The sequence below is a fragment of the Moschus berezovskii genome, chromosome X (assembly GCF_049115385.1).
Source record: "Moschus berezovskii isolate FMDL1 chromosome X, NW_MosBer_1.0, whole genome shotgun sequence".
In the NCBI taxonomy this organism is placed as follows: Eukaryota; Metazoa; Chordata; class Mammalia; order Artiodactyla; family Moschidae; genus Moschus; species Moschus berezovskii.
In genome coordinates, this window is record NC_142488.1 from 53,287,227 (window position 1) to 53,310,958 (window position 23,732).

At 42.2% G+C, this 23,732-nt stretch overlaps 1 protein-coding gene across 3 annotated transcripts in view; it reads left to right on the plus strand.

Moving 5' to 3' along the window:
• SHROOM4 (shroom family member 4) overlaps nucleotides 1-22,915 on the plus strand; it is a 256,710-nt gene extending 233,795 nt beyond the window's left edge. For 2 of the 3 annotated variants that reach the window (XM_055393847.2, XM_055393846.2), the window contains 5 exons: nucleotides 3,577-4,380; nucleotides 9,730-9,879; nucleotides 10,757-10,937; nucleotides 14,744-15,013; nucleotides 15,870-22,914. In XM_055393847.2, coding sequence (XP_055249822.1) covers nucleotides 3,577-4,380; nucleotides 9,730-9,879; nucleotides 10,757-10,937; nucleotides 14,744-15,013; nucleotides 15,870-16,139 — 1,675 coding nt within the window. In that variant the 3' untranslated portion in view covers nucleotides 16,140-22,914. Of the gene's footprint in view, nucleotides 1-3,576; nucleotides 4,381-9,729; nucleotides 9,880-10,756; nucleotides 10,938-14,743; nucleotides 15,014-15,869 lie in introns of all 3 variants that reach the window. The other variant, XM_055393845.2, reaches the window with a different exon arrangement.
• Nucleotides 22,916-23,732: the final 817 nt, after the last annotated feature.

Genomic DNA, 23,732 nt, shown 5'->3' on the forward strand with positions numbered 1-23,732 from the left:
AATTTCTATATTTTTGCTTTATGAATTTTGATGCTATATTACTTGGTACATAATGATTCAGGATAATTAGATCTTGTCTTTTTTAATCGTTAATATTATAGTGCCCTTCTTTGTCTTACTACTTTTTGCCTTTAATTCAACATTTTAAAAATTATATGAGTATCATGGCCCTTGGAATTTTTTAATTACCTCAGTTATTAAATATTTATGAATGCCTACTATGTGCCAGGCACTAAGTATCAGATGAATGACACACACAAGATCTCTGCCCTTGTGGGAATGTATGCTCTGAGAAAAACAAAACAGAAAAAGGATAATTAAGGATAAGTTGTCTCTATTTTTGATTAGGCTGTCAGGAAAGGCCTGTCTGACTGATAGCATTTATCATCCTATTACTTCCCACTCACCGTCTTGTTTGTTTGTTTCTTGACGAGGGGAAATGCCAGGTGGAACAGTTTGTACACAAGGAATTTTTATAATGTTAAGAAACTAGAGGTGGGCTAAGGTCCAAATGAGAAGAGAATGGGGAATGTGTGGCTGTGAATTTCTGATCCACATGAGGGATGAGCTAGCCAGGATGAGGACTGGAAATGAGGGGAGTGAAGGAGATTTTGCTTTCCATTCTATCACATTTTGGCCACCATTATGTGTATTATTATTTTTAAGGAAATATTTTCAGGCTCCAACATGACTACTGAATGGATATTCTGTCTGATGGTTTAATTCAACTGCTGGAATTTCCTGTCACGAGGCAGTACTTAGCATGATGCTGATTGCTCACAGGCTAAAGCAGGAAACCAGATCTTCTGGCTTAGAGAGTTTAACTCTTCAAACTCTGAGACTAAAGAGATGTACTTTGCTTTGGTCATTCTTTATTATACCGAAGTTTGACTTTTTATACATATTTAAGTAAACCTGGACTTCTTTTCCTTGGGAAATATATAGAAATATAGTATATATAGAAATATACTTTTCTATTACAAGATGAGAATTTCTTATTTCACCTCACAAGTGACAGCTTTTAAGTTTTCTGATAGTTTTTTTCTTATAAGTATATAATATATACATATATAACACATATATTAAAATTTTATACACATACACACACCCTTAACTCTTGAATCTGGAATTTATTTTGATATATAATATATGGTGCAGCTTCAAATAACACTGTTCCTCTGCTATTGTCTCAAAAATATATTAATAAATCTTTATCTTCTTGTTATGGAGATGAATCATACATTTTTATAGTTTGATATTAAATATATCTCTGGACTTCAATTCCATTCTATTAATCAGTAAAACACTGGTTTAATTACAATTGCTTTATATCATGCTTAATGCCTTACTTAACTCCCATTTCTTCTGTCGCAAAGTATACATTTTATTATACAGTAGTCCCCCTTTATCTGTGGGGGATACATTCCAAGACCCTCAGTGGATACCTGAAAACACGGATAGTGCTGAGCCCTATATATACTATGTTTTTTTCCTATACATATATACCTATGATAAAGTTTAATTGGGTGGTGTGTGTTAGTCACTCAGTTGTGTCCAACTCTTTAAGACTCCCACTATAACCTGCCAAGCTCCTTCGTCCATGGAATTCTCCAGGCAAGAATACTGGAGTGGGTAGCCGTTTCCTTTTCCAAGGGGAATTAGGCAGAGTAAGGGATTAACAACAATAATTAATAATACAATAGAATGTTATAGAAATATTCTACAATAAAAGTTATGTGAATTCTGTCTCTCTCCTTGATCAATTTCTCAACTCTGCCAGAAACATGGCAGTGCCTTCTTCATTGGCAGATGCAGCCTTTCTAGTAACTTTTATGTTTTTCAGTACAAACCTATTCCTGAGTCTTTATAACTGTCCCTTACTTACAGTAGTCACTTATTTCAGGGGATCCCTTGCTGAAGTCTTCATATAGGCTTCATATTTTCTGGTGCAACACGTTGCTGTCAGCCAGAATGTGTTTTCCATTCATGTCTTGTATCCACAAATTTAATGCCTTTTCATCTTAACTGAACCCTTATCATGCACTATGGCCACAACTTTTGCACTTTGAGGTATGATAGCGGAATGAGCACAATTTTTTTTCCTTTTTCATAATTTGACAGATAGAAGATTCATTCTTACCACAGATCTTAGCAACCTCAGCATATGATTTGTTCCCTTTCTTTATTAAGTCAAGAACTTTCACCTTTTCACTTAAAGGAAGATCTTTATGGTTTTTCTTTGGTAGATCTAAATTGCCAGCATCACTACTCTTGGGCCTTAGGGCCATTATTAGGTAAAATAAGGGTTACTTCTACACAAGCACTGTGATACTGTGACAGTCCATCTGATAACCTGGATAGCTACTAAGTGGCTAATTGGTGGGATCCACTGGATAAAGGGATGATTTACATCCTGGACAGGATGGAGCAGGACAGATAGAATAGCACACAATTTAAAAGGTTTGAGTTGTTTATTTCAGGAATTTTACTATTTTTTGGACTGTGGTTGACTATAGGTAACTGAAACCATGGAAAGTGAAACGGTGGATAAACGGGGATTGCTGTATCCTTCTTTATTTTGCAAGTTAACAAAAAAAAATTCTACAGTTAAAAATTCCTGTTGAAAATTCTGTTTTGAATTACATTAGAAGGGTATATTTAAAATCCAAAATAGCAGATATTTCTGAATGGCCTGCTTGATGATTTTTGGCATGAGAACATGGACAAAAAGTATACATGCCAAATTCATGATATAGCTTGCATGTAGAGAGGCAGCAGGGTTATAGAAATAGGGGGTGAAACAAAGGGGTATTATTATTTTAAAAATCCACAGGGAATTCCCTGGTGTTCCAGTGGTTAAGATTCTGCCTTCCAATGCAAGGGACATGAGTTCAATCCCTGGTCAGGGAACTAAGATCCCACATGCTGCACTGTATTGTCAAAGCAATAAATAAATAAAATTTAAAAACTAAAAATCATGAAACATAGATGGCAGCGTATTAAAATATCCTAATTCTGGGCAGTAGGTGGGGACATGAATATTTATTATAGCAATCTCTGTATGTTTTTAAACATTTGAAATGTTTCACAGTTAAAACAAAAACAACAAATGTAGCAGGATAACTACACTTGCAAGCCCCAGAACACAGCACATTCAATCTGAGTGAGTGGGATGGTGTGTATGTCCAGACTTTGAAGCAAGACTCTCCATGTTCAAATCCTAGTTCTGCCACTTATTGCTAATAGCTCTGTGACCCAGAACAACGACTTAATCTGCTTATGACTCAGTTTCCCTAGTCATAAAATCAGGACAATAATTATAATAGCTACTTCCTAGGCTTGTTGTGAGGATTAAAGAAGTTAAGACATGGAAATCGCTTAAAACCGTGTCTGGCACCTAGATGTTAGCTGTCAGTGTTATATATCATATATTAGTATTACTAATATTATTACATTTACTACCTATATTATATTGTTTTGTTGCCATTTTAAAATTTACATAAACGAGGTTATCTAAAGTTATGGGACCATCTGCAGTGTGCTTATCTTATCCAGCCTTCATCTGCTGTTTTGCAGGGAAATGGCTCATTCCAAGGCTAGCTTTTCATGGGCAACCCCATTCCATCCTTGCCTTGAGAACCCAGCACTGGACTTGTCAAGCTACCGAGCAGTCTCTTCTCTTGACCTCCTTGGAGACTTTAAGCACTCCTCCAAAAAAACAGAGGAAACCTCCGTTTATGAAGAGGAGAGCTCCCTAGCCTCCATGCCTCGCCCGCTGCGCAGCCGTGCCTTCTCAGAAAGCCACATCACCCTGGATCCTCAGAGCTCCCAGGTGTGGGAGCAGCATAGGAAGGAGCTCTTCAACAAAGTTGATGAGACCCAGCCAGATGCTCTGGGTGCCAGGAAGAAGGCCTTTCCTCCTCCTCGCCCTCCTCCTCCCAACTGGGAGAAGTACAGGCTCTTCCGTGCAGCCCAGCAACAGCAGCAAAAGCAGCAGCAAGAGGAGGAAGAAGAGGAGGAGGAGGAAGTGGAAGAAGAGGAGGAGGAAGGGGTAGAGGAGGAGGAAGAAGAGGAGGAAGCGGGAGAGGAGGAGGAGCTACCACCCCAGTATTTCAGTTCAGAAACCACTGGTTCTGGTGCCCTCCATCCTGAGGAGGTCCTGGACCAGCCCCAGCTTCCAGCCTTTGGGCACCTGGAGGCCCCGAGGCAGGGCTCACAAAGCCTCCCAGCAGAGCCAGAATCCTTCGCTCTGCGTTCCAGCGATTTCTTGCCTCCAGTAAGGGATCACTTGGGATCTCAAGCTGAAAAGGCTCAACCCCCTTGTTATTATGGCATTGGTGGGCTTTGGAGGACATCAGAGCAGGAGACCACTGATTCCAGGTAAGTGCTTATGAAAGACATTAGGTCCCTGAAGAGGGGCAGCATGAGTTTGAATTACACCTCCACCATTTGCCAGCTGTATGACCTTCGACTGGTCAATTAAACTATTCCAAGTCTCATTTTTTCTCACCTGAAAAATGGGCATGATTCTACCTATTTCACGTGATTCTTGCGAGAATGAGGATAATCCACATAAAGGACATAGCCCCATGCTTAGCACATAGTAGGTGCTCAGTAGGTGGCGCAGACGGTAAAGAATCTGCCTGCAGTGCAGGAGACCCAGGTTTGATCTCTGTGTCAGGAAGATCCCCTGAAGAAGGGCATGGCTACCCACTCCAGTATTCTTGTGTGGAGAATCCCATGGGGTCACAAGAGTCGGAGTGACTAAGTGAGCGACTGACCCTATCCCTAAATAACACTATTGAGATACTGTATTTATCATTTCTAGTTTGTCTTTAAGGTACTCATCAGTTTCTGGCCCCTGAGGGAGAAGGCATTAAACCTTTGCTGCCTTTTCCAGAAGCCTGGTTCAAGTCCTCTTCTGCCTTTTCTTTTGCTTGCTCTCTAGAATAAATCACCAGCTCACAACCTGACTGCCTGGGCTTCTAAACTCTTCCCCTGTGCCCAGTATCAAAGGTGTTCCTGGGGTTGACCATTCCTTGCAACAGCCAAAGGCATTCTTTTCACCTTCCACTTTATTCATCACCCCACCCTTATTTCCTCTGCCTCTTTCTTCTGAAGCATTTGCTTCAGTGAGCAAATGGTACTACCAAAAGTGGTAGTTGACAGAGTTAACTGTCTGGGCAGAGAGGCTGAAGCAGGAGTGTAGTCTGACTGGAGAACTGTTCCCTTCACCGTGCCAATGCTCAGGAGCATGCCCCACACCGTGTGGTTGTCCTCTGTGCTCCAAAACAAAAGACCTTTGACTTTGAGTGCTGCCAGTCCTCCTGCAGAGAGCGCCACCCACTCTCTGCTGAGGGTGGGGATAAGGGGCAGGTGTCTATCCTTTCAGTACTTTCCTTAAATAACATTATAGAAGGAACTTGCCTGAGTTTTGTTGCTATTAAAAGTACCTTGTTATTGTGTCTTTTACTGATGGACAAATCCATTAATTGGTTATCTGAAGCTGCTGCTGCTAAGTTGCTTCAGTTGTGTCCGACTCTGTGCGACCCCATAGACGGCAGCCCACCAGGCTCCGCCGTCCCTGGGATTCTCCAGGCAAGAACACTGGAATGGGTTGCCATTTCCTTTTCCAATGCATGAAAGTGAAAGTGAAGTCGCTCAGTCATGTCTGACTCTTTGGGACCCCATGGACTGCAGTCTACCAAGCTCCTCCATGCATGGGATTTTCCAGGCAAGAGTACTGGAGTGGGTTTCCATTGCCTTCTCCATATCTGGAGCTAGCTAAGAAGTTTTCCAGCCTCACATGCCACAAGCCCAGCACTTACAGGGCCTGGCTCCCAGACATGGAAATCTCTTATCAGATCTCTAATGGTTCTTTCTCAAGCTGCCCATCTATCTGAAAGCATTCTTATTGTAATTAGAGAGCATCGTGGAGTTTCCATGATCTATAGTGAACTTTGTATGAGTAAGAAATAAGGTTTTATCATTTTAACCCAATGAGATTTCTAGGTTGTTTATTTATTGCAATGGTGATGTAGCCCAAAGTTAATAATACAACACAGATGGGGTTTTGATCCTGAACCCAAGTTCTAATATTGACCACTTGATTCCCCATCTCGCTGATTATGATAGAAATTGTAGCTCCTTGAATAGCTAAGGCTACTCTAAAATCCTGTGCTCCAGGTCTTCTAATAATTTTATAAGTACCTAATATTCTATGCTAAAGCTGAAACTCCAATACTTTGGCCACCTCATGCGACGAGTTGACTCACTGGAAAAGACTCTGATGCTGGGAAAGGTTGGGGGCGGAAGGAGAAGGGGACGGCAGAGAATGAGATGGCTGGATGGCGTCACCAACTCTATGGACATGAGTCTGAGTGAACTCCGGGAGTTGGTGATGGACAGGGAGGCCTGGTGTGCTGTGATTCATGGGGTCGCAGAGAGTCGGACACGACTGAGCGACTGAACTGAATATTCTATTAAACCCCATTCTTTGAAAATACACAAAAGAAGCTTTGTGGAGAGTGACTGTGGATTGTTATCTATCACAGCAGGGAAAAGGCGGCAAGCCAACATAGCACATCAGTTCAGTTCAGTTCAGTTCAGTCGCTCAGTCGTGTCCGACTCTCCGCGACCCCATGAATCACAGCACGCCAGGCCTCCCTGTCCATCACCAACTCCCGGAGTACACTCAAACTCATGTCCACAGAGTCGGTGATGCCATCCAGCCATCTCATTCTCCGTCGTCCCCTTCTCCTCCCGCCCCCAACCTTTCCCAGCATCAGAGTCTTTTCCAGTGAGTCAACTCGTCTCATGAGGTGGCCAAAGTATTGGAGTTTCAGCTTTAGCATCAGTCCCTCCAATGAACATCCAGGATTGATCTCCTTTAGAATGGACTGGTTGGATCTCCTTGCAGTATAAGGGACTCTCAAGAGTCTTCTCCAACACCACAGTTCAAAAGCATCGATTCTTCGGCGATCAGCTTTCTTCACAGTCCAACTCTCACATCCATACATGACCACGGGAAAAACCATTGCCTTGACTAGACGGACCTTGGTCGGCAAAGTAATGTCTCTGCTTTTTAATATACTATCAAGGTTGGTCATAACTTTCCTTCCAAGGAGCAAGCGTCTTTTAATTTCATGGCTGCAATCAGCATCTGCAGTGATTTTGGAGCCCAAAAAAACATAGCACATAACCGACACTTAATATTTTGGAAGAGAGAATGAATACATGAATGAATGAACATGTATTAAGCATATGCTATATGCCAGACACTGCTTGTCATTTTATATCTATTATTTCATTGAATCTTCCCAATGACCCTATGAGCCCTTGTGCTTATTTGAGACAGATAAGGAAACTAAAGCTGAGTAAAATAAGGGACTACTTAACTCTGAATTACACAGAAAAGACTCAAAGCCAGATCTGACTCTAAAATCTATGCTTCTTTTGCCATTCTGGGCAGCCCCTCTCAGGGAGCTCTGGTTCCTGCAGTAGCCAGGCTTCACTTAGACCTCATATCTCCTAGAAGACAATGTGCACCAGAGGTAGTAGTTAAAGGCCCCAGGCTTACCCCTGCCAGCCTCCTCGTTCTTCCTCTTCTATGTACTTCCATTCACTGTGGTACCTTGTCCAGAGAGAAGGAAATTGCTAGTACTAGGGATTTTATAACTTATTCCACAGATTTGTTTTTTTCTTAATGACTGTGGGATGTGAGGGGAAACATTTGCACAAAAACCTGGCTTGTGGTGGCAAAAAATCAATTATATATGCTTTTTTGAGTGATAGAGATTTAAGGAACAACATCATTCCCAACATAGCTAATATTTCATTGCCTGTTCTCTATGTGCCAAGCATTGTTCTAAGCACTTTTGTGTATTGACTGACTAAACCTTCACAACAAACCTATGAAATAGATACCATTCAGTTCGGTTCAGTTCAGTCGCTCAGTCATGTCTGACTCTCTGCGACCCCATGAACCACAGCATGCCAGGCCTCCCTGTCCATCACCAACTCCCAGAGTTCCCTCAAACTCATGTCCATCGAGTCGGTGATGCCATCCAGCCATCTCATTCTCTGTCGTCCCCGTCTCCTCCCACCCCCAATCCCTCCTAGCATCAGACTCTTTTCCAGTGAGTCGCTTAGTCTCCTACATTTTTTAAGATGAGGAAAGTGAGGCACAGGGATATAAAGTAAGTTTCAGAAGATCATAAGTAGCCAGAACCTAAATTGTCTGGCTCACTGTGCCCACTGCATCACCCCAGGAACTCCTCAAGAAGATCCTATTCCAGACCCTCAGAGAGCACAGAGTTCTGCCCAGCAGGAAGTGTCTTTAAAGTTTTATAAGAGAAAGTAGTACTAGGGGCAAGTAGATGTGTAATATTTTGAATCTAAAATGTAAAAAAAAAAAGACACCCTAATTTCAGCCAAGTTAAACTAGAGTATCTCTATAACCCACATACTCTTTTGCTAAAAAATGTCAGGATACACATAGAAGCAGGTGAGTGGAATTATCGAGTGTTGGTTAAATCTAATAACTGATTCAAGTACAGGTATAGTTTGCTTTATGGACTCTATGCATTTCTTCTCAGTGGTCTGGAGAAGGGATCTGCTTTTTGTATCAAATTTTGTTATCAAAGTCAGATTATGATCTTATAGATCTCTAATAACCTTTGCCCTATTAATGGAGTGAATGAGGAAAGGAGCCTAGAACGCAGTGCCTGGTATGATACACTATAATATAGTACAGGACCATGTCTGGTAGGGAACTGAGTCACATCCACTTTCAAAATTTTTCTCTAGTTTTATTCATATATAACTGATGTATAGCTGCATCCTTTAAAAAAATAAAACTTCTGTGCTTGCTTTCAGTATTTCATAACTCTGAACTCACACACATGCCCTAAATATTTTTCTTATATAATTCTTTTAGGAATTCCCTAAGTTCATACATTCATATTCCCTCTAGAACATTCTCTCTTCCCTGCTAACTTATAATCCAGCCAGAAAATTCCTTACATGCAGGGTTTTATATGATGTCAAGTTGTCCCTTTGGCAGTATAATATCGTGACTAAAAGCACAGATTCTGGAGTTAGGTCACCTGGGTCTAAGTTTTGAATTTGCCATTTACTGTCTGATGACCCCCGGGAAAGTCACTTTACCTCTCAGTGCCTCATGTTCCTTATGTGTAAAATGGTTGTCGTGAACATTACATTTTATATCTATATTTACACACACACACACACACACACACACACACACGTCTTAGGACAGCTCCTGGGCATAGTAAGCACTATGTGAATATTAGCTAGTAGCGGTCTTTTATCCATGCTATTAGCTTAAAAACCTACACATAAAATGAATACCTAGGATGAGGAATATCGGCATGCCTAAATTTCCTTTGTATGATGAGTTAGGAGACAGCATAGTGTGAATCAGTAAATAGCTGTGGAGCCTTTTACCCATTATTTTTGACCTTTATCTAAGAGCTGCAAATAGCTGCAAAAATGACTAATGAGTTTCTCCTATTTTTCCTTTCAAATTGGTAGAGGTTAGTGAAGGGGCAGGGACACAGACAGGTGGAGGGTGGGGTGGCTGGTAGGCAGCAAGAACATAGTGGGTATGGGTCTCCCCCTTACATAAACCACAGACGGAATTATTTGCCTCTCCATTACTGAACCCTAACACTGAAGCATTTCTTTTCATTTCTTTCCTCACATCAGACCAGAAGCTTTGATGGTGGAAGAGTCCAAACCCAAACCAGCATGGAGCCAGAGCTACTTCTTTCCTGAGGAGCAGTTCTCTTTCATGGGCTGGGGCTCGGATAAGCAGCACCTCAACCCTGCAGGCTTCAGTGAACCCAAGACAACAGGGTTTGCTATTATACTTGTCAAGTTCATGGGCACCGCTTGTTCTATTCCCATTTCATGCTGCCACCGTGGAAGAGGCTGGGGCCATTGGGGATATACCAGAAGTGAAAAGATGTTATCTCTTCTTAGGCCAAAGACCTGCGCCACATCAGGCAATCTCAGAAGAGCTCATGAGAGATGTTGTACACCATGACAAGTCTCTGGCAGGGGTGCTAAACCCAGCCTCCAACATGGTGACAATTGCTGAGGTCCTGGGTGACCTCTTTGCTGTGAGAAAGCTGCGTTGTGTGCGGGGGCCGGGGGGGGTGTTATTTCCAGCAGGAGTGGCACGGCCAAGAAAGAAGAAATGATGAGGGTGTTCAGGAAAGCCACGGGATGCCTTTGTAAGCCAGCAGACTAGATAGACCTGGGGGTGGGCTGGGTAGGAGGGAGGTCAACAGTCTTAAAGGATGAATAGCTAAGGTCTCAGACATGTTCTTACCATGAAGCCCCTTCCTAGGGATCCATATATTGAGACCATGAACCAAGGAGAATCATTGATGATCAGAAACCCAGAACTTTAGGAGACTATTTTTTTCTGGATTTTAGTTGGGTATTAATGATGAAACCCATTGATCTCTAAGGAAGTCTCACTAGCTGTGGAAGTCAGGGATGTAGAAATAGCCTTCTCAGTTCTTCAAGTTGGCCTTAACTTGGTTTCTGGAAAGAGCCTTTAGGTGGCCTGTTTATGTTTGAACAGGCCCTCCTAGTCCATTATTTCCTTATTTTACAACTCCTTGGTGAACCTGGGTCCCATTTTACAAATGGAGAAATAAAGAAGCAGAAAGGTCAGCAGATTCTCAACAGAGGTCCTCAAATGTTCATTTTTTTGTTTCCACAGACAAGATTTTCAGCACTTCTCACCTCCTCAAGGGGCCCCAGGGATCCCTACCTCTTATTCAGCTTATTACAATATTTCTGTGGCCAAAGCAGAGCTGTTAAACAAGTTGAAAGACCAACCTGAGATGTTAGAGATTGGCCTAGGAGAGGAGGAAATTGACCACGAACTGGCTCAAAAAAAGGTGACGTTTTTGGCATGCCTTAGAGGTTTTCCTCATTTGCTTGAGTGTGGCTAGAGGTTGACCTGCCTTCTACCTTCTCCAGAATATCTTGGCGCATTCCTATATCTTCAGTATAGAAATCAAATAGCCTGTCTGGGTTTCTCACAAATGCAACTCCAGTCTCTTTTTGATCTAGTCAATAGCAGTAATAATAATATAGTAATCATCATCATCACCACAGTGTTGCTCAAATCCTAAAAACAACTCCACAAGGTAGACATTACTATGTTCTTTTTACCAGTGGAGAGGACCAGGTTACCCAGGGTTACAGACTAAGGGTAAATCCAGGACTCAAAGTCAGTGCTCTCTGACTTTCTACTCTGAAATAAGCAAGCCTTGTTAAATACCTTGTTATCCAAGGCACATCTGAATTTTTTCTAGTGAGCTCTAACTGATGGCAGAAATTGATTGTATTTTCTGTAACTTTCTGGAAGAGAGAACAGACTGACCAAGAAAGAAAAGAAAAAAAAGTTATAGACCAGTCAACTTTAATATTTATTTGCAAGGATAATCAACTATCTCTTAAAAATACTGGAATAGATAAATGGAGATGATGCATTTGTTCTGAAGCCTCCCCTTTCTTCCACTAAGTACCCCTAGCGTGGGTTTCTAATCAAATTCCTGGAATCACTTTGCCCTCCCAGCACTTCACCCCTTTTATTTCATAAGCAAATAGGGTTTCCATGGCAACCTCAAAGGCCCAATTTACTGCTTGGTAGACATCTGAGCTCAATGTAAATTGTTCTTCTGCCCGTATTTATTATTAAGGACACGACCTGTACAAAAGCTCAAGGCCATTTGCAAGAGACCCCCACCACTTTCCAATCTGAAGCAAAGGGTCAGGGAAAGAATAGGAGGCATGGTGGAATCAAAGTTTTATTGATTCAGATGCCTGCTTCCTTGGATTCCATGTTTCCTGAGCATGACAAGGCTCCTCCTGGCTTAGCCAGGACCTTTTTATTAGGAGCAAACCTAATAAATGTCTGACAAGGAGAAGCGAGAAATGATCAGAAATGGCAAAACAGAACAGCAGATAGTGAACTGAAATGATTGTGGGTGGGCTAGGACAGTTTTTGTCTCTGAAGAAAATAGGTGAGGAAGATCACCAATCTGCAATATCCCAGAACAGTCACTCAGCTCTAGCTGGAATGTGATGACTCCACAGCTCTGTCCACTACACTTTCCCTAGAGTTGAAGTTCAGGTTGCAAAGCCCAGGTGCTGAGAAACAAAGGGCTGTGTCCACTTTCATTCCTCCAGGTCTATGGAACCTAAGAACTGGGGTTAGGTAGGTGATTTTCCAAGTTGATCGTTTGGTCCCCAGCCTTCCCTTGTCCTTGGCATTGAGTTTTGTTTGGGAAAGCAGAGGATGTGGATATAACTGAGAGCCTCTTGGCATCTAATTGTGTTGCCTGATTCATATCATTGATCCTTAATTCCCAGTGGGTTTTGGAATTTTCCCTAAATGTCTACTTGTTACATTTTACATTAAGATAATGGTGATCTCCTGACTTTTGACCGCTTCTGAAATATGACAACTGGCCCAGACCCAGAGCAGGCTCTCTTGTCCTTTGTCACTTTGGACATCTCTAAATAAATGACTAGAAAGGAATATGCTCTAGATAACTACAGGTCTATGGTCTGAGAGTTCTTGGCCAGGAAGCGTATACTGAAGCATATTTCCTATATATGAGACAATATTCTAAGCATGTAGCATGTATTAATTATGTTATTTATGTATTTCATTCACATAACAACACTATGAGGTTAGTATTACTGTTACTTCATCTTTTAGATGGTAAAATTGAGGCACATAGAAGTTGAGTAATTTGCTCATGTTCACACCACTATTTTGTGTCAGAGCTGGGGTTCAAACCCATGGAGTCTGGCATCAGAGTCCTTGCCATTAACTATAATGTGATACTGACTGCAAAGGCTGGGGGCAACCTGGGACAGGTCTATTCTTGTAAGGGCCTTGCAGCTAGACAGGTATCCATTAGCTCAGAGTGCCTGGTGATTGTGGCAGCAGCTGTAGTAGCAGTAGCAGTAGTAGTAACAGCATCAATAAATATGTATTGAGCACTTAATGTACCAGGCACAATACTAAATATTTTACTTCTATGATCTCATCTAACCCTTACAACAATGGAGGGTTGGGGGCAGGGGACACACTTCTCCAATTTATAGATGAGAAAACAGAAGTCATAGTAGGATTGGGTATCTTGTCCAAGGTCACGCAGTTTGGAGGAGGTGGAATTGAACACCAGGTATCTCTAACTCCAAAACACCACTCTACCATACTACCTTCCCATAAGTGCAGTTCCACAACTGGTTACACCTACAGGGGAGACAAATCAGAAGACACACTTAGTGCTTCCCTTGAGAAACTTAGCCGGTAGTAGGAGAGGGATCAGATGCACACAGGAAACAAAAAGTGAACAACTTCAAATTACACTCTCAAGTGTTCTCATTTCAAAAGACTGAAGAGTTTAGAAAAGAAAAAGATAATTGAGGGAGGAGTTATGGGGACAGGAGCTTCCAGTAGGGAGAGTGGGTCAAAGCTGGGCTCTGATACAGGATGCTCGGGGCTGGTGTACTGGGATGAACCAGAGGGATGGGATGGGGAGGGAGGTGGGAGGGGGGTTCAAGATGGGGAACACATGTACACACGGGGCGGATTCATGTCAATGTATGGCAAAACCAATACAATAATGTAAAGTAATTAGCCTCCAATTAAATAAATTAAAAAAATAAATAAAACGTGATCCAGAAAAAAAAAAAGAATGGGAATAGCCAAAGTGAAGGAAGAGATAAAGAGCTGGCAGAACTTCATAAGCAAATCACGAACATAAGAGTGAGTGTTGTGAACATGGTGTGAGAAGCTAATCCTCAGAGGTTCTGAGGAGTGAGATTAGGATGATAGGGTGAGGCCAGGCTGAATAATAATAGCAGCTGCTTTTATTGAGTACTCAGTCTGTGCTAAACCTTTGGCATGCATTATCTCACTGAACCCTTATTATAATTCAGTGAAATAGGTACTGCAGTTACCCCCATACTACAGATGAAACTCTGTAAAGAAATTCACCTAGGGACTTCCCTGGCAGCCCAGTGGTTAGGACTCCATGCTTCTATTTCAGGGGGCATGAGTTTGATCCTTGGTCAAGGAACTAAGATCCTGCATGCTGTGTGGTATAGCCAAAAAAGAGAGAGAGAGAAAGGAAGGAAGAAAGAAATGCACCTAAGGTTACCTAGCTAGGAAGTGGCAGAGCTAGCAGTCAAACCTAGTTGTGACTCCAGAACTCCAGTCTTAACCAAAAGGCCTCAGAAGTCAAGCTGAGTGGGGGAAGATCTAGCACAGTGCTATCAACGTCAGAGGTACTAAAATGGAGTGAAGGAGAATTAAGGAAGCACAGGGAAATACTTGATGGCAGTGCTTTTCCAACCTATGCTCTCACAGACATTCCTTTCTATTTTTAATAAACAGCAAGTATTTAGTGAATTACATTTGGCAAATGAGAATTAGCTGGTGGGTACCACTCATCTAACACCGAGAAGTCTGGTGGTAACAGAGATTCCTAGCAGATCTGAAGGGATGGGGGAAAAGGCACCCATCCAGAAAACTGAAATTGCTCATGACTCTCAGGTTTCCTTTGTTTCCAGTGACGAGGGTAGAGCCCACCATCTGTGACTTGAATCTCAAAACAGATGTTCCAGGCACAGATCTGTTTCTGTCGGTCCCCATTCTCATCCTTTGCTTTATTTCTCCTAGGTACAGCTTATTGAAAGCATTGGCAGAAAACTTTCTGTCCTGCGGGAGGCCCAGCGAGGACTGCTGGAGGACATCGCTGCCAATTCTGCCCTTGGGGAGGAGGTGGAGGCCAGCCTAAAAGCCCTCTGCAAATCCAATGAGTTTGAGAAATACCGTTTGTTTATCGGGGACCTGGACAAAGTAGTCAACCTGTTGCTGTCGCTCTCTGGTCGGCTGGCACGGGTGGAGAATGCTCTCAACAGCATCGATTCAGACGCCAACCAAGAGAAGGTAGGGTTGAGGTCTCCAGGGTATGGATGAAAGGAAGTGCCATCTGCTTCTTCCCAGGATTCCTTCTTTCAGGTTTGGCTAGTCTGGGAGGCAGTGGACCATAGTGTGAAGAATATGGGCACTGGCTTTTAAGTGGAAATTCTGGCTTTAGCACTAATTAACTGTGTGATTGTGGGCAAAGTCACCTAACCTCATCCTGTCTCCATCTCTTCAAAAGTGGGATGACCCTACTACCTACCTCATGAGGTTGTGAGACTTAAATTAGGTAATCTATGTTAATAATTTAAAACAGAGCCTAGAACAAGGTAAATACTGAATCAGTGCTAGTTGCCAGTGGTAGTAATAATATAATAGTATCAAGTAGTTGAGATAAGGAGGCTGTCCGTTTCAACTGCCTTACCTCTTCCTGTCCAAGTGGTTTTTGAATACAAATTTGAATCCACAGTAAAAGGCACATATGCTTTTGCATACACACATGGATGCATCCTCTCACACTCACAAACTGTTTTGAAAACCATCATCACAGTGATGGTTTTTCACCAGATGGAACATGTGCCAGCTGACTTTGTCAGAGCCTTCCTCCACCCCAACCCCAATGGTAGTCCACAGAGTAAAAACAGTTTAGAGATGGAAAGCAGTGATCACACATCCCCCTGTCCAAAATTGCTGTTGTGTTTATCCTTCCCTTACTACAGAAAGGAAAGGCTTTTGCATGAAGGTGGACTTCAGGGCAAGAAATCTAGACCTGATGACTGAGCAGAGGGGCTAGTGGGTTTGTGGGAGCATCCTTGGTAGAGTACTGCATTGATCAGATAACTGGATTGGGATGGCCCTTACTGGTCTTCTGCTTCCCCAGTTGGTGTTGATAGAGAAGAAGCAGCAGCTGACAGGGCAGTTGGCAGACGCCAAGGAGCTGAAGGAGCATGTGGACCGCCGGGAGAAGTTGGTGTTTGGCATGGTCTCCCGTTACCTGCCTCAGGACCAGCTCCAAGATTACCAGCACTTTGTGAAGATGAAATCTGCTCTCATCATTGAACAGCGAGAGCTGGAAGAGAAGATCAAGCTCGGGGAAGAACAGCTCAAATGTCTCAGGGAGAGCCTGCTCCTGGGGCCCAGTAATTTCTAATTTCTACCAGCAGACTGCCTGCACCATCCCTGCCCCACCACAGTGGGAAGTGTTTTCAGTCCTTGTTAGCAGTTTATTAGCAAAGTAGATAGCAGTTAGTTAGCAGTTTGTTCCATATTCTCTCACCGCCCCTTAACCTAGTGCTGTTCCCAACCAGCTAAGAAGGCCTGGGGAGGCCTCAAGCTTCTACCTGAGAGAGTGCAGAAGCAAGAAGTAGGAGCTGAAGCAAAGTGTGATCATACAACCACACTCTCCTTCTCAGGTTGCACGGCCAAGTACTCACCCCACAACAGAACCAACAAAGTGCCTTCATTCTTCTTTGTACTAGGACACCAGGAGCATCCTGCACTCACCACCCACCCAGACTTTGAAATCTCAGAGAGCAGTTGCCCATGCAGCTCCACTCTGTCCCAAGGCTTGTGGCCCAGACATTTCCCAAGGAGATCTGACTGTCTTGAGGACTTTACCTACCACCAGCTTTAGGGTCTCACTGCAGCTTTGCAGTAGGAAGCACAGACGGATAGACGGCATTTAACAGAATGTGAGCAAAGGTTGAGAATCCCCAGGCACCCTGCTAGAAGAAGCTATGCTTAAACAAGCTGGCTCTACTCCCACCTTCGGCAGCATCTAACTGAGGGGTAGGAGGCCTATTTTTAGCCCTGGCTAGTGTGGCCCTCCCCTTGTGCTAAGGCTTTGACTTACCACTTCAGGTTGCATATTGCCTTTTCATTACTGGGGGTTCCAAGTGCCTATCCTAAAGGCTTCACATTATGGGGAATAGCTCTACTAAAGCTGACTTCTTGATACATGTTTTATTATTGGGGGTTATGGGATTGTTATATTTTAAATGGCCTTTTGACTTTATTTATTTTTATGTCTTTATTATTTTTTTTCTTTTTTAAACTAATAAGGTAAGAGGGGAGTTGGAGAGGGGGAAGTTAGCCAAGAAAGAAAGTATTTTCTGCAGATCAGCCTGAATCTACCATCGCTAGGTAAGTGGGTACCAAGGCCTTGAATTCTTCCTACCATAGCTGACAGGAGTCTGAGGGAGGAGTTCTCACTTCCAACTCAGAGCTGTGGCCTGGCCCTATATTTCCCTTGAAGTCTGGATGACCATGAGCTTAGAGTTCCCCAATAGGCTTCAATTTTTTCTTGCTTACTTTTTCTTGAAACCAAAGAAAGGGACAAAGGTTCACTCATTTCTCTACCATTTCCAAGCTACGGAAGGCGTAGAGGTGAGCTCCTGTATCTAATTGTTTTCTTAGCCTGTGGCCTGGCTCAGGGAAGCGAAATTCACTGATAGCCGGAAGCTCCAGCCAAGGCCAGCCCCTCAGAACAAGTTATAATCCAGGATCTTAGGCACACAAATAATGAATGCTGCTCCTATGGTGAAGGTCCTATCACCAGTAGCCACTTTATGTCCTGGAAAAGCCCCCAGGTGAGTGATGGCAGGAAAGGAATTGTGGCCAAACTCTGCCCTGTTATCCAGCTCAGTTCCCTTTTCCTTGTTAACTGGAGCCCATGCTTGATATTGTACAATGCTGCTCAGACAGCCCAGGCGTTGCTTCTAGTTACTGCTGAGTTCCTCCGGGTCCTTGGAGGTTAACTGTAGCAGCAGAGGTGCCTCATTCAACCAAAGAATTTGCCAAGGAACTCTGCTGCTGCTACAAATACTGGTTGCTAGCTTCTGTTTCCTCTTCATTGTATTTGGAAACAATGGAAGAATCCTTGCCAGCAGAGTGTCCTGGGGGAGGGGGGGTCCTGAAGTACACTGTTGCTATCAGAACCACTGTTAAAATATCAACCTGCCATTCTCCCATCAAGTGGAGGATTATACTTTATTCAGGATGGCTAATGGCTTATGAAAAAGCTAGGTTTATCTAAGCCAAGGTTGAGGAATATGGGGGAGTACTTCGAGTAGAGGCTGTGATTGCCATCTTTTTTCTTTTTAACAGGCTTTTAGACAAAGAGTGAGCAGGCTGAGATGTCCTGCAACTAGGGCAATGAGGCCAATGTAGCCCATCATTCTAAGATTTTTTTTTTCTTTTTTAGCCAGAACAACTTTTTGGGAATAGAGCCCAGGGAAAAGAGTGGCCACTTACATGGACACCATGACCATGGTCTGGGCTTTTGTAGTCAGCATTACAATGCTGTGTGCTGTGCCTAGTTGTGTCTGTCTCTTTGTGACCCCATGGACTGTAGCCCACCAGGCTCCTCTGTCCCTGGGATTTCCCAGGCAAGAATACTGGAGTAGGTTGCCATTTCCTTTTCAACAGCATTAGAATGATTGTACCTTAAATGTACCTTAAGTATATCAGACTAAAGTGGTGTTGGAGAAGACTCTTGAGAGTCCCCTGGACTTCAAGGAGATCCAACCAGTCTATCCTAAAGGAAATCTGTCCTGAATATTCATTGGAAGGGCTGATGCTGAAGCTGAAACTCCAATACTTTGGCCACCTGATGCGAAGAACTAACTCATTTGAAAAGACCCTGATGCTGGAAAAGATTGAAGGCAGGAGGAAAAGGGGACGACAGAGGATGAGATGGTTGGATGGCATCACCAACTCAATGGACATGAGTTTGAGTAAACTCTGGGAGTTGATGATGGACAGGGAAGCCTGGCATGCTGCAGTCCATGGGTTGCAAAGAGTTGGACATGACTGAGTGACTGAACTGAACTGAAAAAGTACCATTGACTCTAGTTGTTTGTGTCCCTTATCCTACCTCCAATTATTCTAAAATTGGAATCAGAGCACAAGAATGCTTTCTTCACACAGAGAGTCAGTTTCCAAAGCACTTAATAAAAGAATTCCCAAACTGTATTGAGTAGTGAAGCTTGGCAGAGAAAGGTGAATTACCAGACAGGCACAGATGCCCCACACTGCTGATGTGGCAGGCTCATTGTGGTGATAGCACTACAAAGTTGCCAGTATTTCTTGAGACGCAGTGTCTATTGCCTGTTCTCATTTCTTGGGCTCAGGCCTCCACCTGCCAGGAAGTAGCAGTTTGGAAGGCAGGCTGAGGGACTTCTCTAAAGACAGAGTTATTGGTCTTGACTTCTGTCTTCTCCTTTCAAATACCCATACCATCCACAGTGGATAATGGGTAAGTACAGTGGTTGAAATATAGAGAGGAATCAATGTAAGGGGCTCTGGGTAATTGAGTCTCCTTGAGTCCTACCAGCTGCAGACTCAGCCAGGGTAGAGCAGTAAATACTCAAGGGGAACCCAAGAGAAAGGACAGAGACACTGAAAATAAAGCCCCAGAACGGGAGAGAGAGAGACCAGAAGCCGAGGAAGAGAGAGGGCGAAAAGATGAAAAGCCACTTTCAAGGGCCAGATTCAGGTTCTGTTCTCCGTTTCACCTGATGTGCCAAAAAGCTGCCAAGGGGCACCAGAGCCTCAGCCTTAACCCCAGTCACCCTAAAGGTGCTCTTCTGCCAGTAGCAGTCCCCAAATGGAGGAAGCTAGGCACATTTCTGGACTACTTCTTCCTGTCTGGGGCTTGGTGTCTCCCACTGTTTTTGCCAAAGGAGTTGTCTATGCCAGTAATATTTCTGTAACAGCCTATTATATTCTTTGCAGATTAGTAGGTCTTTAGAGGGGGGTGGGGCAGGGGCAATTTCTGTAGAAAAAGAACAAGTGTTTGTTGTACAACTGTTGGGGGGGCATCTATCTCATGTGAAGCTATTATTTTTCTGAATCTTATTGTTTCTGCATTTGTGTCCTCCACCAATCCCTTCTTGGCTGACATTGATAATGCCTGCCAGATTGTCATCAAGGGTCATGCTTCAATAAAAGGTGCTAAGGACAAAAAAATAATTCTTATGTGTTTTGACTAAGGTGATGGAAATTCCCTAGTATTCTGCTGAAAGGTGTTGGAAAGGAATTTGGTCACCTATCCATAGTCCTTCATAGATAACCCTATGATCAGAGCCTTACCCACAGCTCTAAACCCTTACCCTGGCCCCTCAGGGATAGCACTGATAGTTCACCATTCGTTATCCCCAGTACAATAATTGAAAATTCATAAAGAGTCAGCAGTAGGCATGATCTCAAGTGTAGACTGCAGCAGTATACAGAGTCCAGTTCTGGAGTTGATCCTGATCAGAGGTGAGCCAATTTGTAGACCTCCTCCAATCCTGAATTCTGTCTACTAGTATCATCTGACTTCTACCTGATAATTTGGTCTCATACCTTTACTCTTAGTTGCTGATCAGTTCTCCAAGATAACCTCAAAATTCAGACCCAAATGCACTCCAGGCAGGTCCTGTGACCCTGAAAAGCTTACTTGCACCCCCTCCCATCCATACATTATTCCTCTCCCAACTGATCTCTTCCTACTCTAGATAGCCAGTGTAGTGGAGTGGAAAGAGCCCAGTTTGGGCATTAGAATGAACTGTGTTCTAATCCTGATTTTGCCACTTCTTCTATGAATCTGGCTTATTTCCTCAGCTTCTGAGTTCATTTTCTTATCTATAAAATGGAAACAGTAATATGTATCTTACAGGACTGCTGTGGCTTAAAAATAAGAAATGATAGCCACCAGTTATCTACTGAGAGGTTGTTAGAAAGGCAGGATCCCAGTTTGCATTCAGAACCCACTGACAATAGTCTGCATTCTAACTAGACTCCCAGGAGATTCATGTGCATATTAAAAGATGAGAAGCACTGACTTATCACCAACAGGCTCAGTACATAGTAACTATCATTCTAGTCATTATTTATTCAACTCATTATTTTCTGATCCAGACATATCCTTGCTCTTCTCATACTTCTCACAACTACCTGCCATATAAATTTAGCAAGGTTCCAGCATACAAGACTGATATATAAAATCACTTCACTTTCTGTACACTAGCAATGAACAATCTGAAAACAATTCTATTTATAGTTGCATCAAAAAGAATAAAATACTTAATACATTTAACAAAAGTATAAGAATTTTATACTGAAAGCTAAGAACATGGTTGAAAGACATTTTAAAAATCTAAATAAATATAAAGACACCCTATGTTTATGGATTGAAAGGCAATATTATTTGTATCACAGTACCACTCATATTGACCTACAGATTCAATGCAAGCATTGCATTGAATGCTTTTGAGAATCCTAGCTGGCTTCTTTGCATAAATGGAAAAGTCAAACCTAAAATTCATTTGGAATTGCAAGGGACCCAGAATAGTCAAGACAGTCTTTAAAAATAACAAAGCTGGAGGACTCACACTTCTCAATTTCAAAATCAAGTCTCACTACAGAGCTACAGTAATCAAGATAGTATGATATATGCACAAGGGTAGACATATAAAGAAATAGAATAATATTGAGAGTATAAAAATAAATACTCATATTGATGATCAGTTAATTTTCAATAGTGGTGCCAAGACAACAGAATGGAGAAAGAATAGTCAACAGATGATGCAGGGACACCCAGATATCCACATGGACAAGAATGAAGTTGAATCTCTTCCTTACACCATACAGCAAAATTAACTTGAAATGGATTATAAAACTAAATGTAAGTATTAAAACTATAAAACTCTTATAATAAAACATAGAAATAAATCTTCCTGGCATTGGGTTAGGCAATGATTACTTAGGTAAAACCCCAAAAGCACAACTGACAAAAATATCGATAAGTTGGAGTATATCAAAATTTAAAACATTTTTGCTGCAAACAATACCATCAAGAAAGTGAGAAGACAGTCTACATAACTGGAAAAGTATATAATATTGGGCTTTTATTCAAACATGTAAAGAACTCTTATGACTCAAAAATAACCAATTAAAAATGGGCAGACTTTTTTTTTTATCAAAATAGACATTCCTCTGAAGAATATATGTAAATGATCAGTAAGCACACAGGAAAATTCTCAAAACTAAGGAACTATAAATCAAAACCACAATGATATACCAATTCATACCTACTATGATGACAATCCTGGGTGTTCATTGGAAGGACTGATGCTAAAGCTGAAACTCCAATACTTTGGCCACCTCATGTGATGAGTTGACTCACTGGAAAAGACTCTGATGCTGGGAAGGATTGGGGCGGGAGGAGAAGGGGACGACAGAGAATGAGATGGCTGGCATCACCAACTCGATGGACATGAGTTTGAGTGAACTCCGGGAGTTGGTGATGGACAGGGAGGCCTGGTGTGCTGTGATTCACGGGGTCGCAGAGAGTCGGACACGACTGAGCAACTGAACTGAACTGAACTGATGACTATAATAAAGTCTAACAAGTGTTGGTGAGGATATGAAGACATTGAAACACATACATTGCTTTTGGGTAAAATATAAAGTGATGTGGCCATGTTGGAAAGTAATTTGCCAGTTTGTTTTAATGTTAAACATAGAGTTTCCATATGACATAGCAATACCACTCTTTGGCATATACCCAAGAGAATTGAAAACAGGCATTCAAACAAAAATATGTACACAGATCTTCAAAGCAGCATTATTCATAACAGCCAAAAAGTAGAAACAACCTAAATGTCTATCAGCTGACAAAGGGGTAAACATTGGTGGGTTATTATTCAGCCATCAAAAGGAATGAGGTACTGACATCTGCCACAGCATGGATGAACTTTGAAAATGTTATGCTAAGTGAAGGAAGCCAGTCACAAAAGGTCACATATTGTGTGATTCCATTTATATGAAATGTCTAGAATAGGCAAATCTACAGAGGCAGAAAACAGATTAGTGGTGGCCAAGGGCTGGTAGGATGGGGGAAATGAGTGATTGCATGGAGTTTCTTTTGGGGGTGATGAAAATATCCTAAAATTAGATTGCCATCAAGGTTACCCAACTCTGTGAATATGCCATAAACCATTGAATTGTATGCTTTAAATGAGTGGACTGTATGGTGTATGAATTATTTCTCAAAAGTGTTTTTTTTTTAATTTTTGACTTTCTATCAGTCTCATTCCTATTGACAAAAATCTGAATTGATGGTAAGCATGTAGTTCATGTCTGAGCCTGAAAGATAAAATTTTCATTTTTATTTTAAGAGGGAACTTATTACACCCTTTCCCTTGCAGACTTGGCAGACCCAGCAACACAAGGAGTAAGAGTAGTCTCAGCTCTGTGTCGTGACTTCAGTGCGAATAATAGGTATGGGACCTATAGAAGAGGGCAATCTTTCTAGACAAAGAGTATAGCAGAATGGATAAGGACTTCAGCTCTTTAGGCAAATAAATTGGGTTTTAGATCCCAACTCCACCAACTTACTATGTTACCTATACAACTTACTTGACCCCTCTCAAACTTCATCTCTAAAAGGGGGCTAATAAAAAGTACCACCTCAAAGTGTTATGAAGATTAAATGAGATAATCCATATGAAGCACCCAAAATAATGCCTTCCATACAGTAAGTATTCAATAAACATTAGCTGCTAGATTTATTATTTTTATTGAGGTGAGTTTGAAGCAAAACACTATAAAGAAAAGTAAGGGCTTCCCTGTAGCTCAGATGGTAAAGAATCTGCCTGCAAGGCAGGAGACCCAGGTTCAATCCCTGGATTGGGAAGATCCCCTGGAAAATGGAATGGCTACCCTCTCCAGTAATCTTGCCTGGAGAATTCCATGGGCA